This window comes from Hippocampus guttulatus, chromosome 5 (assembly GCF_054856545.1).
Source record: "Hippocampus guttulatus isolate MCC_2025c chromosome 5, RoL_Hgut_1.0, whole genome shotgun sequence".
In the NCBI taxonomy this organism is placed as follows: Eukaryota; Metazoa; Chordata; class Actinopteri; order Syngnathiformes; family Syngnathidae; genus Hippocampus; species Hippocampus guttulatus.
In genome coordinates, this window is record NC_141265.1 from 7,594,127 (window position 1) to 7,620,104 (window position 25,978).

At 41.8% G+C, this 25,978-nt stretch overlaps 3 protein-coding genes across 9 annotated transcripts; 2 read left to right on the forward strand and 1 right to left on the reverse strand.

Moving 5' to 3' along the window:
* The first annotated feature begins 10,999 nt into the window (after nucleotides 1-10,999).
* sftpbb (surfactant protein Bb) lies at nucleotides 11,000-18,584 on the forward strand. 7 transcript variants are annotated; one of them, XM_086111705.1, is made up of 12 exons: nucleotides 11,547-11,708; nucleotides 11,913-11,965; nucleotides 12,120-12,191; nucleotides 12,324-12,446; nucleotides 12,523-12,636; nucleotides 13,241-13,321; nucleotides 13,402-13,585; nucleotides 13,664-13,806; nucleotides 14,012-14,092; nucleotides 14,230-14,337; nucleotides 14,817-14,876; nucleotides 15,965-18,584. In XM_086111705.1, exons 1-11 carry the CDS (start codon nucleotides 11,573-11,575, stop codon nucleotides 14,853-14,855), a joined length of 1,134 nt encoding a protein of 377 aa, XP_085967831.1. In that variant the 5' UTR covers nucleotides 11,547-11,572; the 3' UTR covers nucleotides 14,856-14,876; nucleotides 15,965-18,584. The 7 variants fall into 7 exon arrangements, with proteins under 7 accessions (XP_085967834.1, XP_085967833.1, XP_085967831.1 ...); XM_086111703.1 differs by lacking the exon at nucleotides 15,965-18,584 and adding an exon at nucleotides 15,006-15,953; XM_086111704.1 differs by lacking the exon at nucleotides 15,965-18,584 and adding an exon at nucleotides 15,894-15,953.
* Nucleotides 15,092-21,763, reverse strand: usp39 (ubiquitin specific peptidase 39). The gene is made up of 13 exons (XM_086111700.1): nucleotides 21,598-21,763; nucleotides 21,237-21,315; nucleotides 21,051-21,145; nucleotides 20,837-20,973; nucleotides 19,727-19,879; nucleotides 19,419-19,644; nucleotides 19,250-19,324; nucleotides 19,104-19,171; nucleotides 17,690-17,878; nucleotides 17,289-17,431; nucleotides 17,017-17,152; nucleotides 16,000-16,086; nucleotides 15,092-15,288 (listed from the first exon to the last, which is right to left on the reverse strand). Exons 1-13 carry the CDS (start codon nucleotides 21,665-21,667, stop codon nucleotides 15,235-15,237), a joined length of 1,512 nt encoding a protein of 503 aa, XP_085967826.1. The 5' UTR covers nucleotides 21,668-21,763; the 3' UTR covers nucleotides 15,092-15,234.
* A 326-nt stretch (nucleotides 21,764-22,089) lies between these two features.
* On the forward strand, nucleotides 22,090-25,584 carry c5h2orf68 (chromosome 5 C2orf68 homolog). The gene is made up of 4 exons (XM_086112523.1): nucleotides 22,090-22,316; nucleotides 23,660-23,775; nucleotides 23,864-24,009; nucleotides 24,088-25,584. The coding sequence occupies exons 1-4, from the start codon at nucleotides 22,195-22,197 to the stop codon at nucleotides 24,208-24,210; spliced, it is 507 nt and encodes a 168-aa protein (XP_085968649.1). The 5' UTR covers nucleotides 22,090-22,194; the 3' UTR covers nucleotides 24,211-25,584.
* Nucleotides 25,585-25,978: the final 394 nt, after the last annotated feature.

Genomic DNA, 25,978 nt, shown 5'->3' on the forward strand with positions numbered 1-25,978 from the left:
AGTCAACTGGTTAGCACGTAGGCCTCACAGTGCAGAGGTGCGGGTTTCGATCCCAGCTCCGGCCTCCCTGTGGGAACTTTGCGTGGGTACTCCGGTTTCCTACCACATTCCAAAAACATGCATGGCAGGTTAATGCACCACTCTAAATTGGCCCTCAGTGTGATTGTGAGCACAAATGGTTGTATGTCTCTGTGTGCCCTGCGATTGGCTAGCAATTAGTTCAGGACATCCTCACCTACTGCCCATAGACAGCTGGGAGAGGCTGCAGCACGCACTGCGACCCTTGTGAAGATAAGTGGATCAGAAAATGACTGGATGGAAGGTTCAATGGTTGATGGAAGTACTTCAAGGAATTCTTTGGTGTGGTCAAATACATGAAAATAAGAGGGATAACAGGCTAAAACTAATGCTTAATATGACTAAAGTTATGATAACTGCTACAGAGTACAACTGGCTCGGGTGACCTTCATGAATAGAAATGATTGCTCCAACGTAAAGGAAGTGACTCATGTCATATGAAGATAAAGAATTTTCCATGACGTTAACTCCCATGAGGATACCCCCCACCACCCCATAGGTAGAATTCAGTGGCCATTTTATGCGTTTCAAACCTGGGCATTCAGTGGAGACTTTGTGATTTAATTCACCTCTTAATGTCAGATTTTGCTTGGTGGTAGTTGGTTGGAAGACTCCAAAAGGTAGGGAGGAGCAGGGTGGACTGACCAAGATGTATTTAACAAAAAACACACTTGCAGGGTACACTGGAGGAAACTCTTACTCAAAAGTCCTGGAAAACCACAGGAAACCAAAAGTAGTAAAAACCTATGACGGAAGACAAAACGTGACAGGGTGCACACAGACGACAGCAATAACCCAACAAAGACCGACAGAACCCAGGGAACTAAATACAAACCAAGTGACAAGACCACGAGACACACCTGGACAAGACACAAAGGGATGAGAGAGGGAGAACAGGTGGAGACAAAAAGGGTACACGAGGGAACCTAAATCAAATGTAAACTAAACAAAAACATAACAGTACCCCTCCCAGACGTCCCAAAATGACCCAATGGCTTGACTCGGCGGAAACAAGGCAGGGGCACGATACTTGCGCCGCCGGGAATAGGAACGGGTGGCAGTGAGACCAGGGCTCTGGTCCTGAGGGGTCCAGTCTTGGTTGGATCATTCTGTCAAGGTTTTGCAAAAAAAAAAAAAAAAACAGGGAGTAGCAGGGTGGGCTGCACAAAATGTATTTAACAAAAATGTAAACAGGAGTCCACTGGACAAAACTAACTGAAGTATTCACTCTAGCCATTAACTCCTTAAACAGTCACTGACGTAGTCACTCTTCTTGTACTACAAATACTGCTACTGGTTACTCTAAAATGGTTCAATGATTTGTTGTTTACGATGATACTAATGCAGCGTGTTATACCGGAGACAAATTCCTTGTGTGTTCTACATACTTGGCCAATAAAGACGATTCTGATTCTGAAAATCTTGAAAACCACAAGGAACCCAAATAGCCAAAACCTATGACACAGACACCCACAATGATCCGACCAAGACTGACAGAACTCAGGGAACTAAATACAAGCAAAGTGACGAGACAACGAGAAACACCTGGACAAGACACGAAGGTTTGAGGGAGCTGATTGGTTAAACACAAGGGACACGGATGACGAGAACAGGTGGAGACAAAAAGGGCACATGAGGGAACAAAACCAAATACAACCAAAACAAAAATATAACACTCAATACCACCGCTATCATGTCACAATCATAGAAGCCATCAATAATATTACAAAAATGTGATTAGAACCGCACACATATCTATGCCACGTGATCAGTTCAAAATTAATAGTCTTCTACTAAAATGACAAACACATTTTGAGAAAATAAGCAAATATATCATTCTGATGAAATATGCTGATCCTAAACACATAAATGTGTGCAGATTCCTACATACGTGTTTTGCTCGTCAAAGTTGGCTGGAACAAGTTATGCGCAAACCAACCAATCAGAAGAAAGAAAAATTAATACATCATCAAGGGCCAGAGCTGGCCCCGGCTAGCCCAGTGAGCACCAATTTGAAATCTGATCGGTGAAAAAAAAAAAAACAACGCCATTGCTAGGAATTGAAATTTCTTTGCTTGTGGGCTCATTCCGAAGGCCATGGGAAAATTAGAGTGGCATGGCAGTCCGCAGAAGCTGAAATCTGATTACACACAAGGCTCGAAATATCCATCCATCCATTATCTAATCTTTCACGAGGGTTGCGGGCATGCTAGAGGATATCCCTAAACCTTTAGCTCGACATAAGCAGTCGAAATTCTCATTTTGCGCCTCAGAAAAGCACATTAAACAGCAACATTTAGGATAAAAGATTTTTAAGATTTTACACAATAAATTGCATTTTAGTCGCTCTTTTTTCCTTTAAATTAATTTCACTTGGCTTAAAGCGAAAGCCAAACCCAATTTTCCAATGCTCAGGCTGCTAAAGTCAGAAAACAGCTGAGCCTTGATGACCTGATTGTTATCTGAGCCCTGATCAACTTGTGATGTCTTTTCCAGTCAACAGCCAGTGGGAAAATGGCTGCCCAATGAGATGGACAAAAATGGGTGGATTTTACCACTAAAATCATATTCCACATTCGCAATATTCATCAGATGTGTTTAGATGGAATATATAATCGTAAGGACATTTTTGGGATTGACATCCCCTTTAAGCCCGTATTTCATTGAGCCGCAAAGGTTGGCACGTATCTGCGCATGTAGGGAATGGTTTTGGGGGGTCAGAGTTCATTGAATGCTGAAAACATTCGCCAGACATTTCCAAACTGTTTTTCATGGTTGCAGTTTTTCTTGTTGTTATCAAATTTTTAAATATGTGCCAAATTTTCTTTAAGGCAAGAAAAACTGTCTCAGACCATTCAAATTGTTGGCGAACGTCTTTGCAACCTTGAATGAACACTGATGAAAAAAAACAACATTCGCTATATAAGATCCGGCCTTAAAATACGTACTACCCATTCAGAAATACAAAAGTGAAATAGAAACCTATGTACGTGTTTGAAATTGCCACACTGAAAATATTTCGAGACATGAAAATATTTGCAATAATGCACAACGTGAATTATAAAGCTAAAAACTGGATTGTATAAAAAAAATTTTTAAAAAGGAAACAAATTGTTCCTTTGTTAGATTGTCATATTTTTCTTGCTAAATAACACACTTGCTTCAGGTCCCTCGGATTAACCGGCAAAAAAATGCTGCTCAACATTACAAAGTTGCTCCTCAAATGAAATTAATAAAACTGCTCCACAAAGAAAAAAAAAATTCCAACCTCGAAACAAAAAACTCTAACATGCACATACACTTACTGGGAGAAGAAAGTAGGCTGTTGGGGTTAAATTAATACATTTTTATGGAACAAATATGAGAATTGAAGTTGTTGATGTAGGCCAACGCATGTGATAGTATTTAAAACAGCTAAGTAGGACTTCCTGGCCATTTAGGTCCACCGCGGGTGGACCTAAACGGTATTTGGTTTTGTCAGTTTTGCTTCATCTCTTTGTTGATTGACTGAGTCGAGCCAGAGGAGGAAGAGATCATATCCTGACTGCTTTTTATAAATTGTTCGATTTATTTTTACTGTTGGATCTGCCATTTGGAGGAACTATAGCAGGGCTTGACTCCCTCACAGATCAGGTTGTGCAACATGCTTTGGATGTCAGTGAAGAGGAGTCACTCAAGTGGAGCAGGGTTTTGTTTTTTTGTTTTTTTTTAATGAACCTCAGACATTGTGTGAACAGTACAGGACTAATCTGAATAATGCCTAATAATAATAATAATAATAAATAGAAATGATTCCATAATTTTTTTAATATTTACTGATTTACTTGAAACTGGTCATTTTAAGGAACGCATACTATACATGCTTTGTGGACCAAAGACAAACGTCATGGAATAGTACAAGCCTTTGAAATAATGTCACCGTGGGTTTTGCTTTGGGTGTGTCTCTGAGAAGATACAGGTGTCTGCATGTGCATACCTTTTTAGCTTCACTTTTGGAAATTGTTCACTTCAAATCGCTTTTGTCATGAGTGGCCAAGGTGTAAATTTCAACAATGACTCAATCAGGAGCGTTGACGTGAGGCTCCTAAATGTACAGGAATAAAAGAAATACATTAGATAGTATATTATCTTGCGACCCAGATTCAGGAACCGAAAACCAGCTGCTGACCGCCATCTGGTTCACAAGGCGTCCTTGGATCCATGTACATTTTTGGGGTTCAGCCTGGACCCAGCCGGTGGCCTTACGTGACTCAAGTGAATGTCAAACTAGAGAGTGGTAAAATGTTACATCTCCATTGCTTGAAAGCACGACTGAGTTTCTGTTATTGTGTCAACCATCGACCAGGAAATGGAAGTGATTTGAGCTTGAGAGCATCACTCATTCTTTCTGTCTCTTGACTTCTTCCCCTGCGGCACCTGTTGCGGTAAAGATTTGCTCGACAACATACTGAAGTCTCATTTTGAACTTTCCAACCCACACAATTTGACACTTAAGCAACACACCCTTACAACAATAAGACCTTTTTACTGCTTACAAGATTGAAAAAAAAAAAACATACAGTATAATGGACAAAAATCATTATCATATAACATGAATCCATTCATTTTCAACACTGCTAATCCTGAACAGGGTCGAGGGGAGCTACTGGATCCGATCCCAGCTGACTTTGGGCGGAAGGCAGACTACTTCCTGAAATGGTTGCCAGTCGTCGGTCGCAGGGTATTACATAAAATAATAGATGATAGAAAAAGAAGATATTTACACAAAGTCTAGAGCAGTTAAAACCGCACATTGTGCTACGCTAGCTACACCACTCGCAAAATATTCGGGAGTGAGGCTGACATTTTGGGATCAATCTATGTACTCAAACTGTTACGTCACCTTCTTGAAACGCTAAAACCAATGGGTCAATATTTCAGTGTATATATACAGTAAATATATATATATATACAGTATATATGCACATGTTGCTGGTTACATGAGCCATAAATGGACCAATACAGCTCTTGGTTCCATTTGAATTTATTTTTAAACTATCCTCTTCATTATGCTGTTCACATTTTGACATTGAGAGACTAACATGAAGGCAAGTGGCCACTGAGCCTATGAGCAGGCTCCGAAATAGAGACTGAAAGATTCCCAGAAAGGCATAAAAGTAGGCCCACCTTGGATCAATAAAAGTAAAAACAACCACAACAACACCTGGAGTGAATCTTGCTCTGGAACTCTAACCGTGATTTCTTTTTCTATTTCTAAACACTGCTCAGTACGAAGTTTGTAATTTTGTAACACACAACTCATTGCTTTACACTCAATTTCCAAATGATCAACACACTCCTTGCATACAATGCACGTTTGTGACTATTATTTACACTGTTCTGCCAACAGTCTGTCCCTACTGTCACAGGAGAAAACTCCATCCATCCATCCATTTTCTGATCTGCTTATCCTCACAAGGGTCACGGGACAATGCTGAAGCCTATCCCAGATGTCTTCGGGTAGTAGGCGGGGTACATCCTGAACTGGTTGCCTGCCAATCGCAGGGCACACAGCGATGAACAACTATCAAAGCTCACACTCACACCTAGGGACAATTTAGAGTGTCCCATTAAGCTGCCACAAATGTGTTTGGAATGTGGGAGGAAACCGGAGTTCATGGAGAAAAGCCACGCAGGCCCGGGGAGAACTTGCAAACTCCACACACGGAGGCCGGAGCTGCGGTACCTCTGCACTGTGAGGTTGACGCGCTAACCACTGGACCACCGGGCCGCCAGAAGTTACCATAAAGTAACAAAATATAACAGGACACATAAGATAAAACATGGAGAGTCAATCAATCATAACGACTATTCTTGCATACACCTTGTTGTGTGAAGCAGTTGTCCTTTCACAAGTGGATCAGAAACGCCATGCTCAAAACGTGCATGACGTCCCACAAGTTGGCTATAAGCTAAATTTGAAAGTAAACAAGAAGCAGTCGCCTCCATTGACGATAAAAGAAATTGGTTCATATCTCCTGTCAATTTTAGATCGGCTTCAATTCCAAGCGGCAACTCTCAGTTGCAAATACGCATCTGCGCTCCACGCCGACGCTACCCTCTCTCCTCATCCTTGGCTCCACAAGCCGTCTATCCAGCCGCATTAACGCAGTACCTGGATAACACCCACGCAGGCACGGGGAGAACATGCAAACTCCACACAGGAAGGCCGCAGCTGGGATCGAACCCACGGCCTCTGCACTGTGAGGTCGACGCGCTAACCGGGCCGCCCAGGAGAAACCTCTTTTAGGGAATTCGTATTGTTTGCTATCGGCCTGAGAAGTACAAATAAGCCACAAGTAAGCTGTCGGTGGGGTGTACAATGGAGTGAGCAGGAAGAAGGAAGGAAAGACATGGAGGTGAAGAAATAGGAGCAAGGGGAAGAAAGGGACACAAAGGTGAAGGAGGAAGAAGAGTAAGAAATAAAATTACTGATGGCAACATGATGTAGACTGAAAATAACTGGGGGGGGGGGGGGGGGTTGACGTGGAAAAACACTATTATGTTTGTTTTGATGTTATAAATATAGTAGACACACTGAATAAAAAAAACTGGAAGGGGAAGTGAACCCCAAAAATGTCTTTGCAATAACATGTTCTATTGCAGCCCAGCCCCACTAGTCTAAACATGGCAATCTGATCAATATTGCACTTGTGGAATGTGAGTTAAGCATGTAAAATCCACCCGTTTTTTTGTCCATCTCAGGAGACGACCATTTTGCCTGTTGCTGTCGACTGAAAATGACATCACAAGGTAACGAGAAGTCATGGCTCAGCTTTAGAAAACAGGTGGAGTTGGGACACACCCTTCGGACCCTCTTCTTTAAAAAAAACACCAACCTGGTCTGCCAATCCTAAGGCACTATCCTCGATGTCCACGCAATGTTGTGAGAGACGTGTCAACCCGGACACCCCCACAACATCCGGCGCCTTTGGAAACTTTGGCTTTACTTTTATAGCCAACTCAGTTATTTCAACCCCACAGATACTGTAGGAGAGCCCACCTCAGAGTCTCCAGGCTCTGTTTTCTCAGTGGAAGGTGTGTCGGTAGAATTTCTACCAAAGATGGTAGAAAGCACCAAACACTAAAACTAAGATGAAATCTGAGTCATGCTGAATCAAATAACAAAGAATACAACTGAGTTTTGAGGCGGGTTTTAAAGATGAGCAGCGAGGGGGCTTGCCGAATGTTCAGTGGGAGGTCATTCCAGAGAGAGGGACCAGCAACGGAAAAGGCTCGATCCCCTCCGAGCCTTAGTTTAGTCCTTGGTACTTCAATTAATATCTGGTCAGCAGACCTGAGTTGCCGGGCGGGTGTGTAGGGGCAGATGAGCTCAGAGAGGTAAGGTGGTGCGAGGTCATTCAAAGATTTGTAAACAAATAATAGGATCTTAAAAAGAACTCTAAAATGTGTCGGGAGCCAGTGAAGGGATGCCAAAGTAGGAGTTATGTGCTCCCTCTTACGAGTACCAGTCAAGAGGCGAGTAGCAGCATTCTGCACCAGCTGGAGACGCTTAATGGAGGACTGGCTGACTCCAAAGTAAAGGGCATTGCAGTAATCGAACCGGGATACCCACACCTGCTCGGTGCCTCGGTGCACCCATGGGAAGTGGGACCCACGTTGCCTTTTCGGGCTGAGCTCGACCGGGCCCCCATGTGTGCGGGGCCGGCCACCAGGCGCTCGCCCCACCTCCAGTTCACCCGTTCACTCGTGGAATATTCCAAACTGGTGTTTTTGGAGCATTCCACTTGGCCGGTATTTTGTTGCCCAATCTCAACTGTTTTGGAACAAGCATCAAATACAAAATGAAAGAATATTTGTTAAATTAAAAAAAAAAAAAAGAATAATGTTGATCGTTTGAACAAATATCTTGTCTTTGTCGTGTATTCAGTTGAACATAACTTGAAAAGGATTTGCAGATCGTTGTAATCTGTTTTTAAGTCTTAAACGACATTCCAACTTAATTGGAATTGTGCTTTCGTTGTCAAATGGAAAAGAAAATTATCTGCAACCACACCGGATCTCAACCAGCTAAATGGGTTTTTGTCTGACATGTGGTGCCATACCACTATTTGTGCTGAGAATTAACCAATGTCAAAGCCACTTTGGTAAGATGATTAAATGATCATCTTCCTTGTTTCTCAAATTGCCGGCTACTTTGTTTTCATGTCTTATACATTCGTGTGAGTCGCCATGACGCAACTTACACACAGGTTGTAAAACAGACTCAGTGCTATGTCATGGCTGACTTTCTTTGAGATATAAAAGCAACATTATTCAAATTGAAGTCTAACCATCTTGACTAAAATTCACTTTAAAATATAAAAGAATGAAAACTGGATAAACAAATGCAAAGAGGATTACTGGCTTCGGATTTATCATATGACAAAGTACACAGATGAGAAAAATGATGTCACAAGGCAACATTTCACTAAGGTTTTTGTACTTTGTGCGCACTGATGCGGCGGAGTAGTTATGAGTCAAATGATGCATCGCAATTGGTTATCGCCACGAGAACAATGGAAGTGTTTTTTACAAAGTGTTTAAGCTTATTATTAGCCTATGATGTTCACCTGGAAAGCTCTGAAAGGCAGATGGGGTGACTAATGTTGTCATACATTCTGAAACGTTAAACCTGACATTGTTAAGACCATATTTATTTAGAGCCAAACAATTTACAAAACAAATGATTTGCATCATTAAGATCATTTATATATTTTTTTCTCTTTTTAAATATGTTTTATTTGCGTGGCGCTGTACATTCCGAGGATGTGCCTTAATTACAGCATGTCTCTTATGTGGTAGGTAAAGCCACCAAACTAGAAAAGTCACTTGCTTTCTTCCTTCACATCTTTTTTGAAAGCAGAGCAAAAACAAAACAAAAAAAAACCTTCAGGCGAAGGAAATACTTCATTCATTTATGTCTGTAACCATATATATTACGATAGATTTCAAATCATTTGAATTCATTCATGCATGTGTATGACATTTATATTGTTACAAAAATAGAGTTTCTTTTTATAATAAAAAACAAAAGACAGGGAAGTCTGCTTGTGTGCCATTTCCGCATACATCCTACCTCGTAGTCACACCTTAAAATATTGCTGAACTGAGCTTTGATTTAAAGGTAAGGCAGTGTTGCCACACTGATAGTCCTTCAGGGTTACAATACCTTTATGCAAAAACCAAGGACCCTGTCAAATGCTAATCGCAGAGATTGCCATGTGGGGTAAATAATGTCTCAATCACTATTAAATCCGGGTAGTCGACTGGTGAGCACGTCAGCTTCACGGTGCAGAGGTGCAGAGTTCGATTACGGCTACACCCTTTCCTGTGTGGCGTTTGCATGTTCTCCCCGTGCCTCCGTGGGTTTTCTCTGGGTACTCCGGTTTCCTCACACATTCAAAAAACATGCATGGCAGGTTAATGGAACACTCTAAATTGTCCCTGGGTGTGAGTGTGAGCGCAGATGGTTGTTCGTCTCTGTGCGCCCTGTAATTGGCTGGAAACTGGTTCAGGGTGTCCCCCGCCTACGGCCCGAAGACAGCTGGGATAGGCTCCAGTATGCCCGTAACCCTTGTGAGGATAAGCGGATTAGAAAATGGATGGATCACTATTAAATCCAAGAACCTGACAGTCATGAAATGTTCAAGCCATCAGGGAAGAAAAAGAAATCCACTGATGTGAACAACTGCCTTGGAATTGGACAGCTTGTCGTCAGTAGGGTCGCAGGTGAACTGGAAATTAGCAGATCTGACTTTAGGGGAGATCTGCTATAGCACTGAATAAGTGAGTATGCCATATTCATACTATATGGCAGTGCGGGGATTCACAATGTGTGAGTGAGAACTATATGTCACAAGAGAAAAGAGGTGCATGCAGAGAATGAAGGGCACATTGGGTGCAAACTCAGAATAATAACGGTGGACATAAATAAGTCAGTGCACCCCTGGTCAAATGCCAGGCGCTTGTGGTTTGAAGAAACAAGACCAAGATAAAACACTTCAACAACCTTTCCACTATTATTTCAAAATCTGTATTTATATATATATATATATATATATATATATATATATCCATCCATCCATTTTCCGAACCGCTTGATCCTCACTAGGGTCGCGGGGGGTGCTGGAGCCTACCCCAGCTGTCTTCGGGCAGTAGGCGGGGGACACCCTGAATCGGTCGCCAGCCAATCGCAGGGCACACAGAGACAAACAACCATCCACACTCACATTCACACCTAGGGACAATTTTAGAGTGTTCAATCAGCCTGCCGCACATGTTTTTGGAATGTGGGAGGAAACCGGAGTACCCGGAGAAAACCCACGCAGGCCCGGGGAGAACATGCAAACTCCACACAGGGAGGCCGGAGCTGGAATCGAACCCGGTACCTCTGCACTGTGAAGTCGACGTGCTAACCACTGGACTACCGGGCCGCCTATATATATATATATAAATAAAACCACATAAATAAAACATAAATAAAAATATATATAAAAAATATATAAATAAATATTCCATCCATTTTCCATTTCGCTTTATCCCACAAGGGTCGCGGGTGGTGCTGGAGCCTATCCCAGCCGTTTTCGGGCACTGTGAGGTCAACGCGCTAACCGCTGGACCACCGGGCTGCCACACACACACACACACACATAGATAGATATTTCAGGAGGGGATATGATAACAGTATTTTTTTGGCCCCACTCAGGCCAGTCTGCACCTGACACTGGGGCACAGCTCATTAACTGCAGCAACCTCTCTATTTCCTCGTTTGAGGTGTGCCTGGAGGGGTTCCATCAGATTGGGAAATATTTGCAACAGGTTATTTTCCTTTCCGAGCATCGTGCATAATTTCCTTGTTGGACCTGGAGTTCCATTACCCTTCAGCATCATGAGCATTCAGCATGCTAGCAAGAAAGAAGCAGCCAAAAACAATATTTGGTGAGGTTTTACCTATATTATTCATATATATATATATTATTATTACTTTATTTTTTTAAACATATTGGACTTTTTGTTTGGTTCTATTTCAATATCGTAGGTTACGTTCGTCATGTACCTGAAGTAGGATTTACCAAACACGTACAATACAAGGAAGTTTACTCCCTCTGCTGCCATCTAGTGATTATTTTGCAAAAGGTTTACTGGTATCTTTGGGATCGGCTCAATGTGAGTGAGTGAGTGAGTGAGTGAGAGAGAGAGAGAGAGAGAGAGAAACACACCCTACGTATTACAGTATTGTTCACTTGCCACATACAATATGGCGGATGCGCCAACGTGAAACAGTAGTGCCTTCCCGCTCAATTAATATATTTAACTGTCGTCTTGCTTCACTTTGGTGCGCTAAACTACATCGGGGCTTTGATAAACAATTCGTAGAAAATCTATAAACTGTTAAGATTTCGTTCTCGTCATATGGGAAATGACGTAGTAGTTTTATTTGCGACCTTTTTTGATGCATGTTGAGACTGATAACTTCCGGAGCGTCAGACAAATAAATACAAGTCATCTGGTTCTTATTCTGTCCTCTTCTTACATCATGTCGACTTTTGGGTGTGTCGTTGTTGTCCTAACGGTCTCTCTACACCCTGGTAAGATGAATGGACATTTTAATGTCAGCATCCATAATCACCTCACCTGCCTCCGGCGAGCACTGTTGATAAATGTATTATTCTGTACAAAATGGGATGCTGTTTTTTTTTTAATTCGGAATGATTAATACACGAGTTAACAATTTGTCATCTTTGTCATTCTGTATGTTCATTTAATATATATTTTTTGTTTTGGGTTCTAAGGACACTCCATGTTCATCAAAGACCCTCTGGCATTCGAGAAACACAATTCTCTGGTAGGTTGTTTTTTTTAAAGAAAGAATGCTACTCGATTGCTTAACATATGTGCTTATTGAGTGTTACAGCAAGCCCACCAAAATAGGAGTTTGGCTTCCACATTTTATCATGTATCAGTCATAACAATTTCTGGTTTTGCCATCTTGTTGTCAGAAGGCTATCTGCTCAGAGTGCAGCCAGATCATCCAGCTATCTGCCAACATGATTCCCAGCAAAAATAGTAAGGTGATGATTGCTCAAATTACTCTTTTACTGAAAAATGACCTGATGAAAATGTGGCTTTTGCAACCAATTACTTTACACACATTCCATGTAGTCTTGCTTGAGTGCGAATTGCATTTTTCCGTGATTTTCCAGGAGCGCGTGTATGAAACCTTGGATGCACTATGCCAGCAACTCCCGGGCAAACAAGCATTGGAATGTGACTCTCAGTTGAAGATGGATTTGCCCCAAATCCTGCTGCTACCACTTAATCACAGGGTATGTTATGTCCTCTTATGAGAGAAGTGAACAAATTGAATTGACTTTTACGATGAGGTGTGATTCCCTTTTCTAGGACAGGAGAGATATCTGCTCGGCTTTCGGGCTGTGCGCTGTTCACAAAGATGAGGAGATTGCACTTCCCCAGCATGACAATGGGGAAGTCGTACCTGCACTCACCAACATGCACGTGAGTAAGAAAACACAGAAGTGGAATGTATGCCAAACATTATGACCCCTTTGCACAATCTAACGAGAAACTATGTACAAATGCGAGAACGGGTTAGCTGGGAAAGGATAAGCATGATAGAAAATAGAGGGATGGATGATGAACAAACCTTGAAGTCATAGTTAACCATGCTTTGCCCAAATTAAATGACAAAAGCAAGAAGAAAAAAAAACACTTGGCAGTATAGACTGGCTCAGCTGTCTATGATACGAGACAAGAAAATGTATTTTGCTGCTACACACAAAGTGAATTTAAGAAATGAAAATTGTTAATTTTTTTTTAAAGGGAAAAACTATTGTTCATTAATAACATATGTCATATTTTTATCATTTAATAAAACTCTTGCTTCAGTTCCCTAGGATTAACTTACAAAAAATTGCTCCACAATATGAGAAAGTTGCTCCTCAAATGTAATCAGTGATTCGCAAAACTGCTCCGTACAAAAAAAAAATAAACGCATTTTCATGTGGTTCTAATGTGTAGTGGTTATGCTCTACATAGCGTCCTCAATGTATCTGAAAAAGTAGTGAACAGTAAACATTCTTTTCTACATCTTTTCATCCAGGAGCAGTTCAACCCAGCTTGCACCCTGTGCCTGTTTGTCATCAAGAAACTGGAGACCCTGTTGCCTCAAAACATGACCGAGGTCTTGTTTTAGTCTCTGTTTTTGCTGTCACCCTTTGTTGTGTCTATTGTCTCTCACCATTTATTTTCTTCTTCCCGCAGGATGCGTTGATGAAGCTCATGGGCGAGGTCTGCGATCTCCTCCCTCAGAGCTACAAGGACGAGTGCGATGACTTTGTTAGCAAATATGGCGTACAGATAGTGGAGTTCCTGCTGTCTTCGGCCGCCCCTCACACCATATGTGCACTGCTGCACATCTGTTTGTTCAGGGACTCTAATGCGCCGGGTCAGTAGCAGCTTCGTTGACAGGAATACTGTATTTCCAACTTTCTCACCCAGTTATGATGCTGTGATAACTTCCCAGAGGTTCCGGTCCCCTCGGACTGCGATTCATGCCGTACGCTGGCTGTGCTGAGCAGACTTCAACTGGGTGTCAACGCCACAAAACCTGAGACGTCCTCCTTCCTGCGGTCTGTGTGTGGTCGTCACCCCAATGCCATCCCAAAGGTGTGACTCTTAGCTCACGAGATGTTTCAAATCTCCATTTGGCTTGGGTTCTAATGTTCTTACGTGGCTTATGTAGGTACGCTGGCTACCTTCCAGGCTCCCCAAAAATTCTTGTTATAATAATTGGCGTCAAAACTGCCTGTCGGGGTCAATATCCCTTTACATCAATAAGTTATTGTCTTTATTTTTGGTTGTTCTTGTTCAGTGTGAGGCGTTCACGAAAATCTATGGCACAAGACTGCAAGAGGTTTTGGAAAACCAGGTGGACCATGTAGACATTTGTGAAGTAAGTGCAGAGTGCAAACCACTTCACGGGACTGAAGTCACATTTGTATTGAAAAGTCAGAGTTATGATGCAAAAACGTAATCGACCATTTTTTGTGCCATTGTGCAGTTTGTCATCACTTTTGTCTGTCCTTTTAGAGAGCTGATCTGTGCACTACAAAAAAGTCAAAGCTGGTGGGAAGCAATCCCTGCACTTGGGGGCCAAGCTACTGGTGCAGAGACGCAAACACAGCTCAGAAGTGTGGTGTAAGTTATAGACGCACACATGCACAAAGTGCAGGGAAAGAGATTAATTTGTAGATATGTTTGTTGCAAACACGATTCAACATATACTTCACCGAGTTCCAAAGCTTATGGATGGGCACCATGCTAATGGAAGGCGGGGGGCGGGGGGCTACCACTGGGTGGCAGTATTGTACAGTCCTCACAGAATATGTGCAACTGTCCTCATTTAACATGCAACTCTTTTGAAGTGTATCCAATATTACATTCTTAAACTATGTTAAGTGGAAAACTGATTTGATCAAAACTTATCTTTCTTAGAGGTAGTCTTGGCTAATTGCTTGCATCTCCTAAAATCCCTCTGATAGATTGGCTTGCACTTGAGTATTTTACTTGCATTATCACGATTTAACCACCAACATTCCCATTGGTTTGCCACCTAGAAGCATGTACTTAGATTTCTCTTCTTTGTAATTGATGGTGTGCCTGTGTTCTCCTTTCAGAACGTGGCCTTCTGTGAGAAGCACATGTGGAAGAAGTGAAAAGCTCTTAATCGACTACATGTACGTACACGCACAGTCACACAAATTATTTGTCTGATATACTTAACATTTTTGTAATGTTGGGGGGTTTTTCCACCTCCCTATGTTTGTCTGCATGAAAAATGTGACTTACAGTCACCACTTGTTCAGTTGTCTTCTGATCAAAGATTGTGGAAATAGTCTGTGGCTAATATTAAATATCTTCAGATGATTGAAAGGCAATGGGAAGAGCTATATGTTTTTTGCGCAGCTGGGGCAGAAGAATGTTTATTTAGAAACATGAACATAAAAACACAAATACTGGAAAAAATACAAATGTGATTTTTTTTTCTGACCAAAAAAAAATCCTGTTACTGTTTTGTGATGCTCCTTTTAACCACTACGCACCGGTGTGGTTGTTCATGTCCTTATCATTCTCCTGTCGCTTCCAAATCTACAAGACATGAAAATGAAATCTTATCTATCTGAATAGCACTGAAGAAAAAAAAATACCCGTGTTGATTTGTTTGTCCAGTGGAGCCACAAAGGTTGAGCACACCAAATTCCAAAATGCCGGCGCCAAATTTGTCGTGATTCCAAAATATTTTTCCGTCTGCAACAGGGTCCAACTGAGTATTACAAACTGATCTTGTACAGGCCAAGTGTTAACATTTTAAACGTATGTGCAAAAAGGTAACTGTTAATATTAAAATGTAAAAACTAAAATTGTGTTTCATGATAAGGCTGTCTACTAAGGTCATTTGAATCATAGATGTAGCTTGGGATCTCACAATTCATTTTTAGAATTAATCCTTTAATCTCTGTTTGGTTGAGATTTTGCAAGATTAGCCGATCTTTCCTGTCGCACATGATTTTTTTTCATTAAAATGTTACGGGCATTCAACTTGAGAGGTTCTACTGGACATGATATAATTTTCAGACATTTCTGTAAAAAGTATAAATGAGTGGATGAGCCTGTCACAGTCATCGCTTCTGTTCTATCGTGTACATTTGTATCTGTGGTATTGTATTGTTGAAAAATATGTAATCTTGTTGCAGAATCACAACGGTGACAATCTCTGAACTCAGTACTCACAATAAAAACTGTATGAACAACTATTATGTAATAGAACTTCAGCAACACCAACACACGTAGACGGCTCACCTGGATATAGGCCTCCGATAGAGTGATCATCTGAGGGAGGATGTCGATCACCTGCAGATCCTGCATCTCATACCACTTCCCAGTTCCCTGATGGGACACAAACGGGTGGTCAGCAGAACCGAGACCAATCAAGGTTTTATACACTAAACAATGCTCGACATTGCATAGTGAGTGCCGTTATAAATGTATTCATAGCCCTTGAACTTTTGTCACATTTTGCCACCTCCCGACCACAATTCAAAAAAAAAAAAAGATTTTATGTGACCAAACATTACAAAGTTGCACATAACTGTAGAACGGAAATGATATAGTTTTTACAATTTTAAGCATAAATCTGATCTGATTGTACTCAACCCTCCTATCGCAATGGTTTGGCGAGCGACCTTTAGCTGCAATTACAGCTGTGTGTCTGTTCACATGTGGACTGTGACAATTTTGCCCATTCTTCTTTGCAAAACAGCTCAAAATGGAGAACATCCGAGTCTTGACACAGACACTTTTCACAGTGGGGTGGTGCATTCAGGGTGATGAGCAACAGGGCGCTTTGCATTTAGGCCAAGAAATTCAACTTTGGTCTCATCTGACCAAAGCATCTTCCTTCCCCATCATGTGTGCAGTGTGCCCGAAATGGCTTGAGGCAAAATGCAAAAGGGTCTTCTGATACCTTTCTTTCAACAATGGGCATTATTCTTGCTGCTCTTTCATAAAGATCAGAGTACCGGTAATTGTCCTGTTGACAAATTCCCCCATTGGAGCTGTGGATTACTCCAGCTCTTGTAGTCCTGTCCATTAGTGGACAGCCATACAGTATATTGCTAGGTGTGCAGTCGTGGCATAGTTTTGCCATTGTTGGATCACATATTTATAACCTAACCTTGCATTAAACTTCTTTATAACTTTAACTTGAATGCTATTGTTCAAGTTCGTGACTGTCCCAAAATGGGGAGCTTGGCGGGGGGTTGTTCAAGGAGTAGGACTACTTTTCCAAGGTACTGTACATATTTAGGCTACACCTACGTGATGCAGGACGTGTATCCTGTAGGCTCCTTCAGTTGGTTTCCCATCATGCACCACATTGGCAACCAGGTCATATGTTGTGTTCTTCTCCGTGACTTGGGCTTCTTCCGTCAAGTACTCACGAAGATCTACATTCCTGATTGAGAGAACACAACACGAACATTTGAAACCACCCAGTTCAATGACGTCCTATGACTCACACGTTTGGTGATGGGCATGTACGATTCCTTGACTCAACACCTTGGCCTGTATGCAAGGCTGGCAACGCTTACGTGATGGGGAAGTTGACAATGGTTGGGTTCTTCTCCACAAAGAAGTTATTCTTTGTGAATCTTTTGATGCAAAAGATGAGGTACGGTGGGAGTTTGGTCAACTGGAACCTTTTCAGAAAATTCTCCTTATAGGTTTTGTACTCCTGGAAAACACATCAAACGGAATGCTGCCTTTTAAACAAATATTGACCTTTTTCGAGTTAGTCAAATCTCCTTTGGAATTGCCTTTTTCTTCTGATCTCTTTCGGTCACACCCTCCTTCATTACATAAATATACATCAGCTGATGTGCTCATATGTAATCAGCATGCCTTCTTTATAACTTTAACTTGAATGCTATTCAACACTGGGCAAATAATTGTACACACGATATATGTTATACCACTGATGAACTGTTGTTACCTTCTCTGTGCTGCCATTGAACTTGCCCAGAATGTTGAAGAGAGGGACTTGTGGGATGATAAGCTGCTCCTTCTCATCCTTGTACAAGGGGGCCGTTGGAAGGTCAAGGGTCAGGAACAAAAACGTGGACTCTGACATCTGCTCCTGGTACTCGTCGGTCAGGAGCAGCGCCTCCTTTTCCTCTGGTGTCTGGAAGCATTTAAACATCGTGAGAATTCATCAAATGAGTAGAAAAGTAGCCGAAGTAGGGAAGTGGAGTGGTGCCCTCTTTACAGACCATCATACACTTCAAGGGGAAATATTTAGTAACTATTGCATTTCTTTGTTTCTCGTATTTTGGTGGTTAAATCACGAGTTGGCAAAGTATAGCCTGCTCCGTTCTTTTAATCAGGTCCACCCATCCCTTAATAACAGTTGCCTTGTTTTTTTCCCCTAAAATAAGTTAGATAAAATGTATTTGAGTGTGCAGCAATTTTCTATTCAAGTACTCATTTATCTAATGCAGGGGTGTCAAACTAATTTTTGTTGTGGGCCGCATTGTAGTTACGGTTTGACTTGGAGGGCCATTATGAATTTTGGGAAACCATATACATTTTTAATCACCTCCACATATTACATACACAGCGCACAACAGATTGATGAATAACTGGTTTCTAAAATCAGAAGTCAAGAATAATGACTGTTATTGTGGATTACATATGACAATTTGAAATTTTGGTTCAGACTTTAGCAAGCATCATGGAACTTGACATGCTTGATTTGCTTTCACGGGCCACATAAAATGATGTGGCGGGCCATATCTGGCCCCTGGGCCTTGACTTGGACACCTGTAATATAATGAAACAATTTGTCATTGTGATTAATTATAAATTAAAAATGTGGTTTAAAAAAATGATTCTGTATTTGTTTTTTGGTTGTTGTTTTTTACGATTGTCGAGGCAATTATATTTCATCCATTTATCCATTATCTAATCCACTTATCCTCATGAGGGTCACGGATATGCAGCCAAGCGCAGGGCACACAAAGACAAACAACCATTCGCCCTCACAATCACACCAACACAGAATCTTAAGAGTGTTCACTGAAACCATCATGCTTGTTTTTGGAATGTGGAATGAAACAGAAGTACCCAGAGAAAACCCACACAGGGAACATGCAAACTCCATACAGGGAGGCCAGAGGGGGACACAAACCTATGGCCTCTGCACTGTGAGGCAGCCGCGCTTACCAGTCAACCACTGTGCCGACAATTACTATTCAATCATTTCTAAATAACATGTGATTTATTGATTTAAATCGTGTATTTTACATACATTTTTTTAGTTTTATTTACCTCATTTACAATGACCTATTTGTTCATTTCAAAATTCAAATGCAGCCTTTGAGCACAAATGTTTGTCCCACAATACTCACAAGATCTGGGTGTGGTAGCTTCTTTGAGAATATCCGCATGGAACCTTGGAACGCTTTTGTCAGGATTGCTATATGGCGGGAAAAAAAAGCATGATTACATTTATGGTTTTGCAAAATTAGATACTTATGTATTGCCTCGCACTCACTTGGCTTTTTCTTTGTACCGCCAAGAGCACCATGCAGCGCATTCAAAAACCATGTCATGAAGTCCACAGCGTCTCCTACAGAACACACATCACAGGCCTGCAGTCATTGCCAGAGAAAAGCATTGCATTGAATCTGTATATTTCCCAACTGCGAGCACAAAATTGTGACCTTGCTTGGTGATTTGGAAGTTCTTCTTGCTGCACAGCACCACAGCCTGGAGCATCTCATGAGGAGACACGTGAGCCTTGAAGTTTCTCGGATTCCAAAGTTTGCGCATCAGCTCACCAAAACGCTGCACCAGGAGGAACATGATGTCCCCCGGTGGTCTGCGGATACCTCGATAGTTTTCCTCTTCTAGAAAGTAGTTCCGCAGTGGCGGGACGTTGGAAAAGGCCTTGAAGAGACAAAGCAGGTTAAGTACAACAACAACCTCTCGGCAATCAATGTTCCATAAAATGAAGAAATATCACTCATACCTGCAAGACCACATTCGCGTAGTCATTGGCTTTAATGTTGTTGAGGCCAACAATGCCTGGCAGATAAGTCGTGCCGTCATACGCTCTGTAAAGTTTGCCCTGCTTGTCCAAACCCGAAATGTGCGGCTTGGTGAATGTTGGTTTCAGCACATACTGTGGAAGTAAATGAGAAGGAATTTCTGAACCACCTCAGTGAAAAGATGGTAGAAAACAAATGATCATGCGCAAAGTCACAGAAGTACATTTGCACTGAATACCCGCATAACATAAAAGATGAAAAATTATGAATTTACAAAGATAATAATGGCCAAGTATTGAGGTATTAATTGAAGATATTTGTTACGAGTTTTGAGTTGTAGTACTGCATAACTGTACTGTCTGATACACAGGTGAGTTTCATATTCTACACTGCTCAATATATGAGTTTGACAAGTAAGCTTATCAATTTTGCAGTGAATAGCAGTTATCAGACTTGATGATGAAATGTACATCTGCTGGGATTCTTGTGAATTGATTCCTCTTTTTAAGTGAGAATTTTGCTTTGTTGGTCATCCTTAGAACATGAATGAATTTGTGGTCAAACTTAATTTGTAACTCACAGCCCATATTTGTGGCCGGGAAAAACATTTGCTGGGTGCAAGGTGACCATGAGGAAAGTGAGGCTGTTGCTGTGGCGAATTCTGTGCTGTGGCGAATTAACATAAGGTCTTGAGGAGAGCCACTTTCTGTGAGGCATCTACCTGTGGCACATCAAACTGACTCTCAGTCTGTTTAAACTAGTATTGTGTCGTGTCATATGATTACCGGTAATGTTGCCCACGTGGCATTTTTGCAACATGAAAATGGAATGCCTTTATCTGTGATTCTGCCTGTAGGGTTCTTACTTTTTTCCCCCTAAATCGGTTTTCTTAATTTTTCCTTGAATGGACAGGATGTTGATCATTTTTGTGAACTGGGGGCTTGCAAAGCCGACTTGTTTTGTGACTAAAGGCTCTGCATATAAACTTGACTTGGCCTTTTGCCCAAAATCAGCCTTAGAAAATGGATGGACGTTATTCTGGGACAAAATTAACACATCCTTAGTCCTTGGTGAACAAACTGCTAACCCACCGTAATGTCTTCTAGTGAAGAGTCAATGATCTCATAGTTGTCAGGCAGACAATAAAACTTGAGTGTGTGCAAGTTGAGGAAGACATGGTGGGTGAACTGTACACTGTGGGTGTACGCGTGGGATTTCAAACCTCGACCTACACAGGGAAGTAAGTGGCAAGTAAGTACAATTTAATAACTAGAAAATGATGTTTCGTTGAGACAATGCACATACCCTGAAAGTACTTCCCACATATGAGGCAGGCATAAACGTTGATGTGTGACAGCGAGATGGAGCAGAGCTTCTCAAAGTCGAAATCCAGCACACTCCTGAGGGACAAACACAAAAAAAGTATGAGATGAGCCTGCGAACTTGCTAGCATTCAGCACTGAGATCTGTACACAACTGAATCCATCTTGCCTGTTAATGGTGTCAAGATAAGGACAGTGACGGCTTCGTCGGTCCTCCGCAACACGACCTCGTCTTTTTATGACTGGCACTGCAACATGAGGTGAAGCAAACAGGTGTTGAATTGTTCAATTCATTTCAAGGTCCACGCTGGCTAGCCAAATACGCTAGTATGCAATAGCAGATGGGAAACTAGCATGTAAATAAATATCAGTGTTTTGTTTTGTTTAGAATATTAACAAGAATATTTGTTGATAAGGATGTGGGACTGGGCCAAACTGTATTAAAACTATCGCGAGTTAGAAATGCGTTGACGTTAGCAACGTGCTAATCCAAAGAGCAGAATGAATGTTGTAATTTATTTTCCCCCCACCGTCCTCGTTATCTTCGTCGTCCACGTCATCTTCTCTTTCTCGCTTCAAAGAATCCATTGCCGTTATCATAATGTAGGTTATTGTTGCAAGCAGGAAGATCTCACGACTAAAAACTTATTTCACACAAACCAATCGGTCGAACACGAAACGCGTCGAAGCCCGCCGTGCTACGTCACGAACTGCGACAAAAAGATTTTCTGCCGGCATAAAAAAAACCCAATAGTCTACTGGAAATTATAAATCCCCATTATAAATAAAGGCATCTAATTTCGTAAAACAAAGACATTATTACGGGACATATTTAAAGCATTAAAAGCAACACTCACCTTCCATAAACAATCGACTGAAAATAACAAATTCTATATTCCGTCTGCCCTATGTTGTGACATTGTTTCATTCAAGTTCTATGAAATAATGTGTACTTTTGTATTTAATTTTATTGTATTTTATTTAGAAAGGTGTTCCAGCTTAACTTTGCCCCCGGAAGTGTTTTTGTTGGCCAAGAACTCACTCGCAGCTAGCCATGTAGCTTTTTGTCATACTCCTGTGGGTCCTTTTGCGTTACTGGCATAATCATACTGGCACATTCGTGGATTATGTCTACTGAAATGGATATTTTTAGAGACGAAGAAACGCACGATCTGAAGTACAAACGGGGCGGGCGTTTGGACATGAGCCACGGTTTCCTGCACCATATCCGCAGGAACCAGATTGCCAGGTGGCTACAGCTAATACTAGCGGCTACAATGTTAGCAATCATCGATTATGGTCCTTACAGTCGATCCAGTCTCAACTAATTAATGGAGCAATGCAAATACTCTGGGGAGATTATTTCGACATGGTTGTGTTTTACATACAGCTCAATACAAGGACGCACATGATCTTGAGTCGTAGTTTTTGGTTCGCTATCGCACACACACGCGTCTAAAGTTTGTGACATGTTTGTGAGGGAGGAGTTAGCATGTAATGCCAGTTCAGTATAAAGTTGGTGTAGGGGGGGAATTCAATGCAAATACATTGACAGGCATTTATTATTTGGGTGGTCTTACTTCAGGGGTGTCCAAAGTCAGTCCTCGAGGGCCGCTGTCCTGCCTGTTTTCCAGCTCTCCCCGGAGCAACACACCTGGTTCAAATAATCAGGATTGTTCTAATGCTGCTTCAGAGCTGGCTGATGAGCTGATCACCTGAATCGGGTGTGTTGCGGCCGGGAGAGCTGGAAAACAGGCAGGACAGTAGCCCTCCAGGCCCGGAGCTGGACATGCCTGTCTTACTTTCACAATTATCATAGCAAGTACCGTTATAAGTTCTGCTTTTAAGCCAAATGCAGGGCCCCGGACTGTTCCTAAATGCTAGCATTTTCTCTTACAGTTGAGCCAGGACATCTATTTCTTTTAACATACGCATGTGCGATCAGCAAATTTGCTGGGTTATTTTCTTGAATAATTTTTGTTGCAGACAAACTTCTGCTCCACACGTCAGCATATTTATCAGTAATATAGTAGAAATGAGTAGGAATATGAATATTTACTTGGCAAATCAATATACAGTTTTCTAATTGAAGTCCTAAATGTTCAGTTTGGGCCCACTATGCTCCTTGTAATGACAATTAGTCTCGAGCCCTGAAAGGTGACACAGTTGTTGAAGAACATTTAGTATAACAAATGTATTCCAAATTAGGATTTTTAAATAAAATAACATTAGGAGCAATATTTTGAAAACCATCCTTTAGATGAACATATTTGTATTTCTACAAACTAGCTTGTTACAGTTGCTACTCGGAATTCAGTAGTCCATTGCCGATATGTTTAGCACGATGTATATGGTACTTTTAAATGAGTGGCTAGAACAGGCCTCACCAACTCTGTTCCTCAAGGGCCTATCCTGCATGCTTTAGATGTTTCCCCTTAATGAATTGTACAGTCTGTTTTTCTTTTTAATGTGCCCGGCTATTGAATGGTGAACCCTGCCTCTCAAGCTCACCCATGACACAAATGAGGACAAATGCTTTTGAAAATTATTGGCTGGACAATCTGACTATTGATGTTTTTCTTTGCCTCCAAGAGATGACTATGACAAAGAGGTGAAGTTAGCCAAAAAAGCTCAACGGAGGAGGCACACCACAACTCCTCAACGGCCCAGGCGACCTGACATTCAGGTTTACCATCCCCGACAAAGACGTAAGGCATTGTTATGATTGAGTCTTGTTGACTGTCATTAGTTTTCAAGGTCGAAGGGAAGTCACATTCTCTAATTGTCATGTTCTAGATGAATCTGAACCTCAGGCGAGCACCGAGGCAGAAGAGTGGAATGAGAGCGGCTCAAGCACCGAGACAGAAATGCAGGGAACCGAACTGTTCTGGCTCGACTATCAGGCGGACTCTGGGACCATTACATCCTTCATTGTGCACAAGGTGGCCGAACCGCCCTCTGTACTATTGCGTGCATGTTCAATTTTCATCTCTTAGTAATCTGTTTCTCTTTTCCCCAAGGACGATAAGCCGTCCAGCGTGGTAGAACGCGTCGCTGAAAAGAACGTCCTGGATTTAGCCATGAGGGCAGTCCTGGAGGTCCGCATTCGAAAGGAGATGGACAAAAGGAGAGATAAACGCTGAGGGAGGATTGTTAAGTGTGTAGTTTGCAACAGCCGCACGGTAGGCACAGACCTACCCACAACATCAGCATCCTGATTAGAAGGAAGGCTGCAGACAGCGCTGGCGCGAAGAAGGACCCGGATAATTGTGTCAAGTAGGCAAGCACAGATCCGATCCGCATTCCTGTTGCGATTTAAAAACAAGGATGTATGGTCGAGGACAGTCGTAGCCGCATTTCACCCACCTTGTGCTGTTGTCTCCTCTGCGCCACATCATCGGGGAGCACTGTGCACATTTACATTACATGTTCTATATGACCATGGAAAGTAATACCCCTTTCCTACTGCCGCAGAACCACGGGTAAACACACTTTTTTGGGCAGTGGGAAAGGCTCACTGGCCAGTGTCAATCCGTGTCCGCCAGCACGCAATCGGAGGTGGGTTGTGATCGCCTCCGATCGCAATTTGAAAGCCTAACACCGGACCTCCCGGTAATTACGTGATGACATAGGGCGGTACGTGATGTGTCATAACCGCGCGCCATCGGTCTCGTATATAGCACGCCCCCACAACAAAACTCAACTGTATTTATAGAGCACTTTCAAACAGCCATCGCTGCATACAAAGTGCTGTACATGGAACAACTAACATATAAAACAGTAAAGCAACAAATCGGTAACAAAGACGGTAGAAAGCACCGAACAGCAAAACAAAGAACAAATCTGAGTCAAATGCCAAAGAATACAAGTGAGTTTTGAGGTGGGCTAGGAGATCGCCCCTTAATCTGTTGTCTCAGTAGTGGCAAAAAGTTGATCCTCTGCTGCTTTTCGACCATTTGGAGGACGGTAAAAAGCATGATAAAAGAAAGAACACTCGCTTCCATGTTGCTTTGTCTACCACCAAGAAATCTGTCGCACTATCATCTACACAATCACAGCGTGGTGACGTAACCAGACGCAAAGTGATGGAAGGGGATGAGGGGGGGCACGCGCAGAATCGCCTTCTGTTGGTCAATGGGAAAGGGACAACATGCCAATTGGTTGCGTGTCGCCACGGATCACTACTACCCACTAATTTCAGTGGGAAAGGGGTATAAGAGAACATTTCCTCTATTATTGTTAACATTTTAAGTTTGAATAAAGTGTTGGAAGTCGCAAAACCCTATGTTTGTCAGTGTGGGTTTTAGCCTTGACCGTGTATTTATTTTGTGTCATTACCTCTAGTATTGTAATTTATTTTATTTTGGAGTAATGTATTTTGGTGGGCAACTTTTCTAATATGTGATTTAATGTTTTTTGTTGTTATATTTGTTGCTCTAAACGTTTCTCGGTGCAACCTTTGGAGCAAATAGCATTACAATGTGAACGTTTTCTACCTGTCACCAGAACAATAAATACTTTGGATACGTATTGCTTTTTCAAGCGTCGATTCTGTTTGAACATATCCTGTGTTCTTTGATCACGTTCACGACAAATAGACAGGTTTTATAAAGTTGCCTTCAGCAGGTGGCGACATAAATCAATGTTTCGAATGTGGAGTAGTCAAATGTTTTAAAATCGTACATAATCATCCACCATGTTTTTAAATACATACCTGTATAGTTTTGCACTGTGTTTAAATCCAAATTGCCATAATCCATCGTTTCGGAATCTGGTCTTTTTGGCCCACTTAAGACACTTGAGCCACCGGTTGACTATCGTACACGATTACTCGTTTCCACTTCTGAATGGTTCGTAATTATGATCAGATTTTGATGCACCTGTGTTATTGTCTACATAACACAGACATTT

What these genes read in the sequence shown, in the direction of transcription:
- sftpbb (XM_086111705.1), top strand. Translation starts at nt 11,573, where the DNA reads ATGCATGTTGAGACTGATAACTTCCGGAGCGTCAGACAAATAAATACA. An exon ending in TTCCCAGCAAAAATAGTAAG is followed by an intron (nt 12,192 to 12,323) that starts GTGATGATTGCT and finishes GTGATTTTCCAG; the next exon opens with GAGCGCGTGTATGAAACCTT. An exon ending in TGCCTCAAAACATGACCGAG is followed by an intron (nt 13,322 to 13,401) that starts GTCTTGTTTTAG and finishes TTCTTCCCGCAG; the next exon opens with GATGCGTTGATGAAGCTCAT.
- usp39 (XM_086111700.1), bottom strand. Translation starts at nt 21,667, where the DNA reads ATGATAACGGCAATGGATTCTTTGAAGCGAGAAAGAGAAGATGACGTG. An exon ending in ATGTGGGAAGTACTTTCAGG is followed by an intron (nt 20,974 to 21,050) that starts GTATGTGCATTG and finishes TTCCCTGTGTAG; the next exon opens with GTCGAGGTTTGAAATCCCAC. An exon ending in CGGTACAAAGAAAAAGCCAA is followed by an intron (nt 19,172 to 19,249) that starts GTGAGTGCGAGG and finishes CCCGCCATATAG; the next exon opens with CAATCCTGACAAAAGCGTTC.
- c5h2orf68 (XM_086112523.1), top strand. Translation starts at nt 22,195, where the DNA reads ATGTCTACTGAAATGGATATTTTTAGAGACGAAGAAACGCACGATCTG. An exon ending in CGCAGGAACCAGATTGCCAG is followed by an intron (nt 22,317 to 23,659) that starts GTGGCTACAGCT and finishes TTTGCCTCCAAG; the next exon opens with AGATGACTATGACAAAGAGG. An exon ending in CATCCTTCATTGTGCACAAG is followed by an intron (nt 24,010 to 24,087) that starts GTGGCCGAACCG and finishes CTTTTCCCCAAG; the next exon opens with GACGATAAGCCGTCCAGCGT.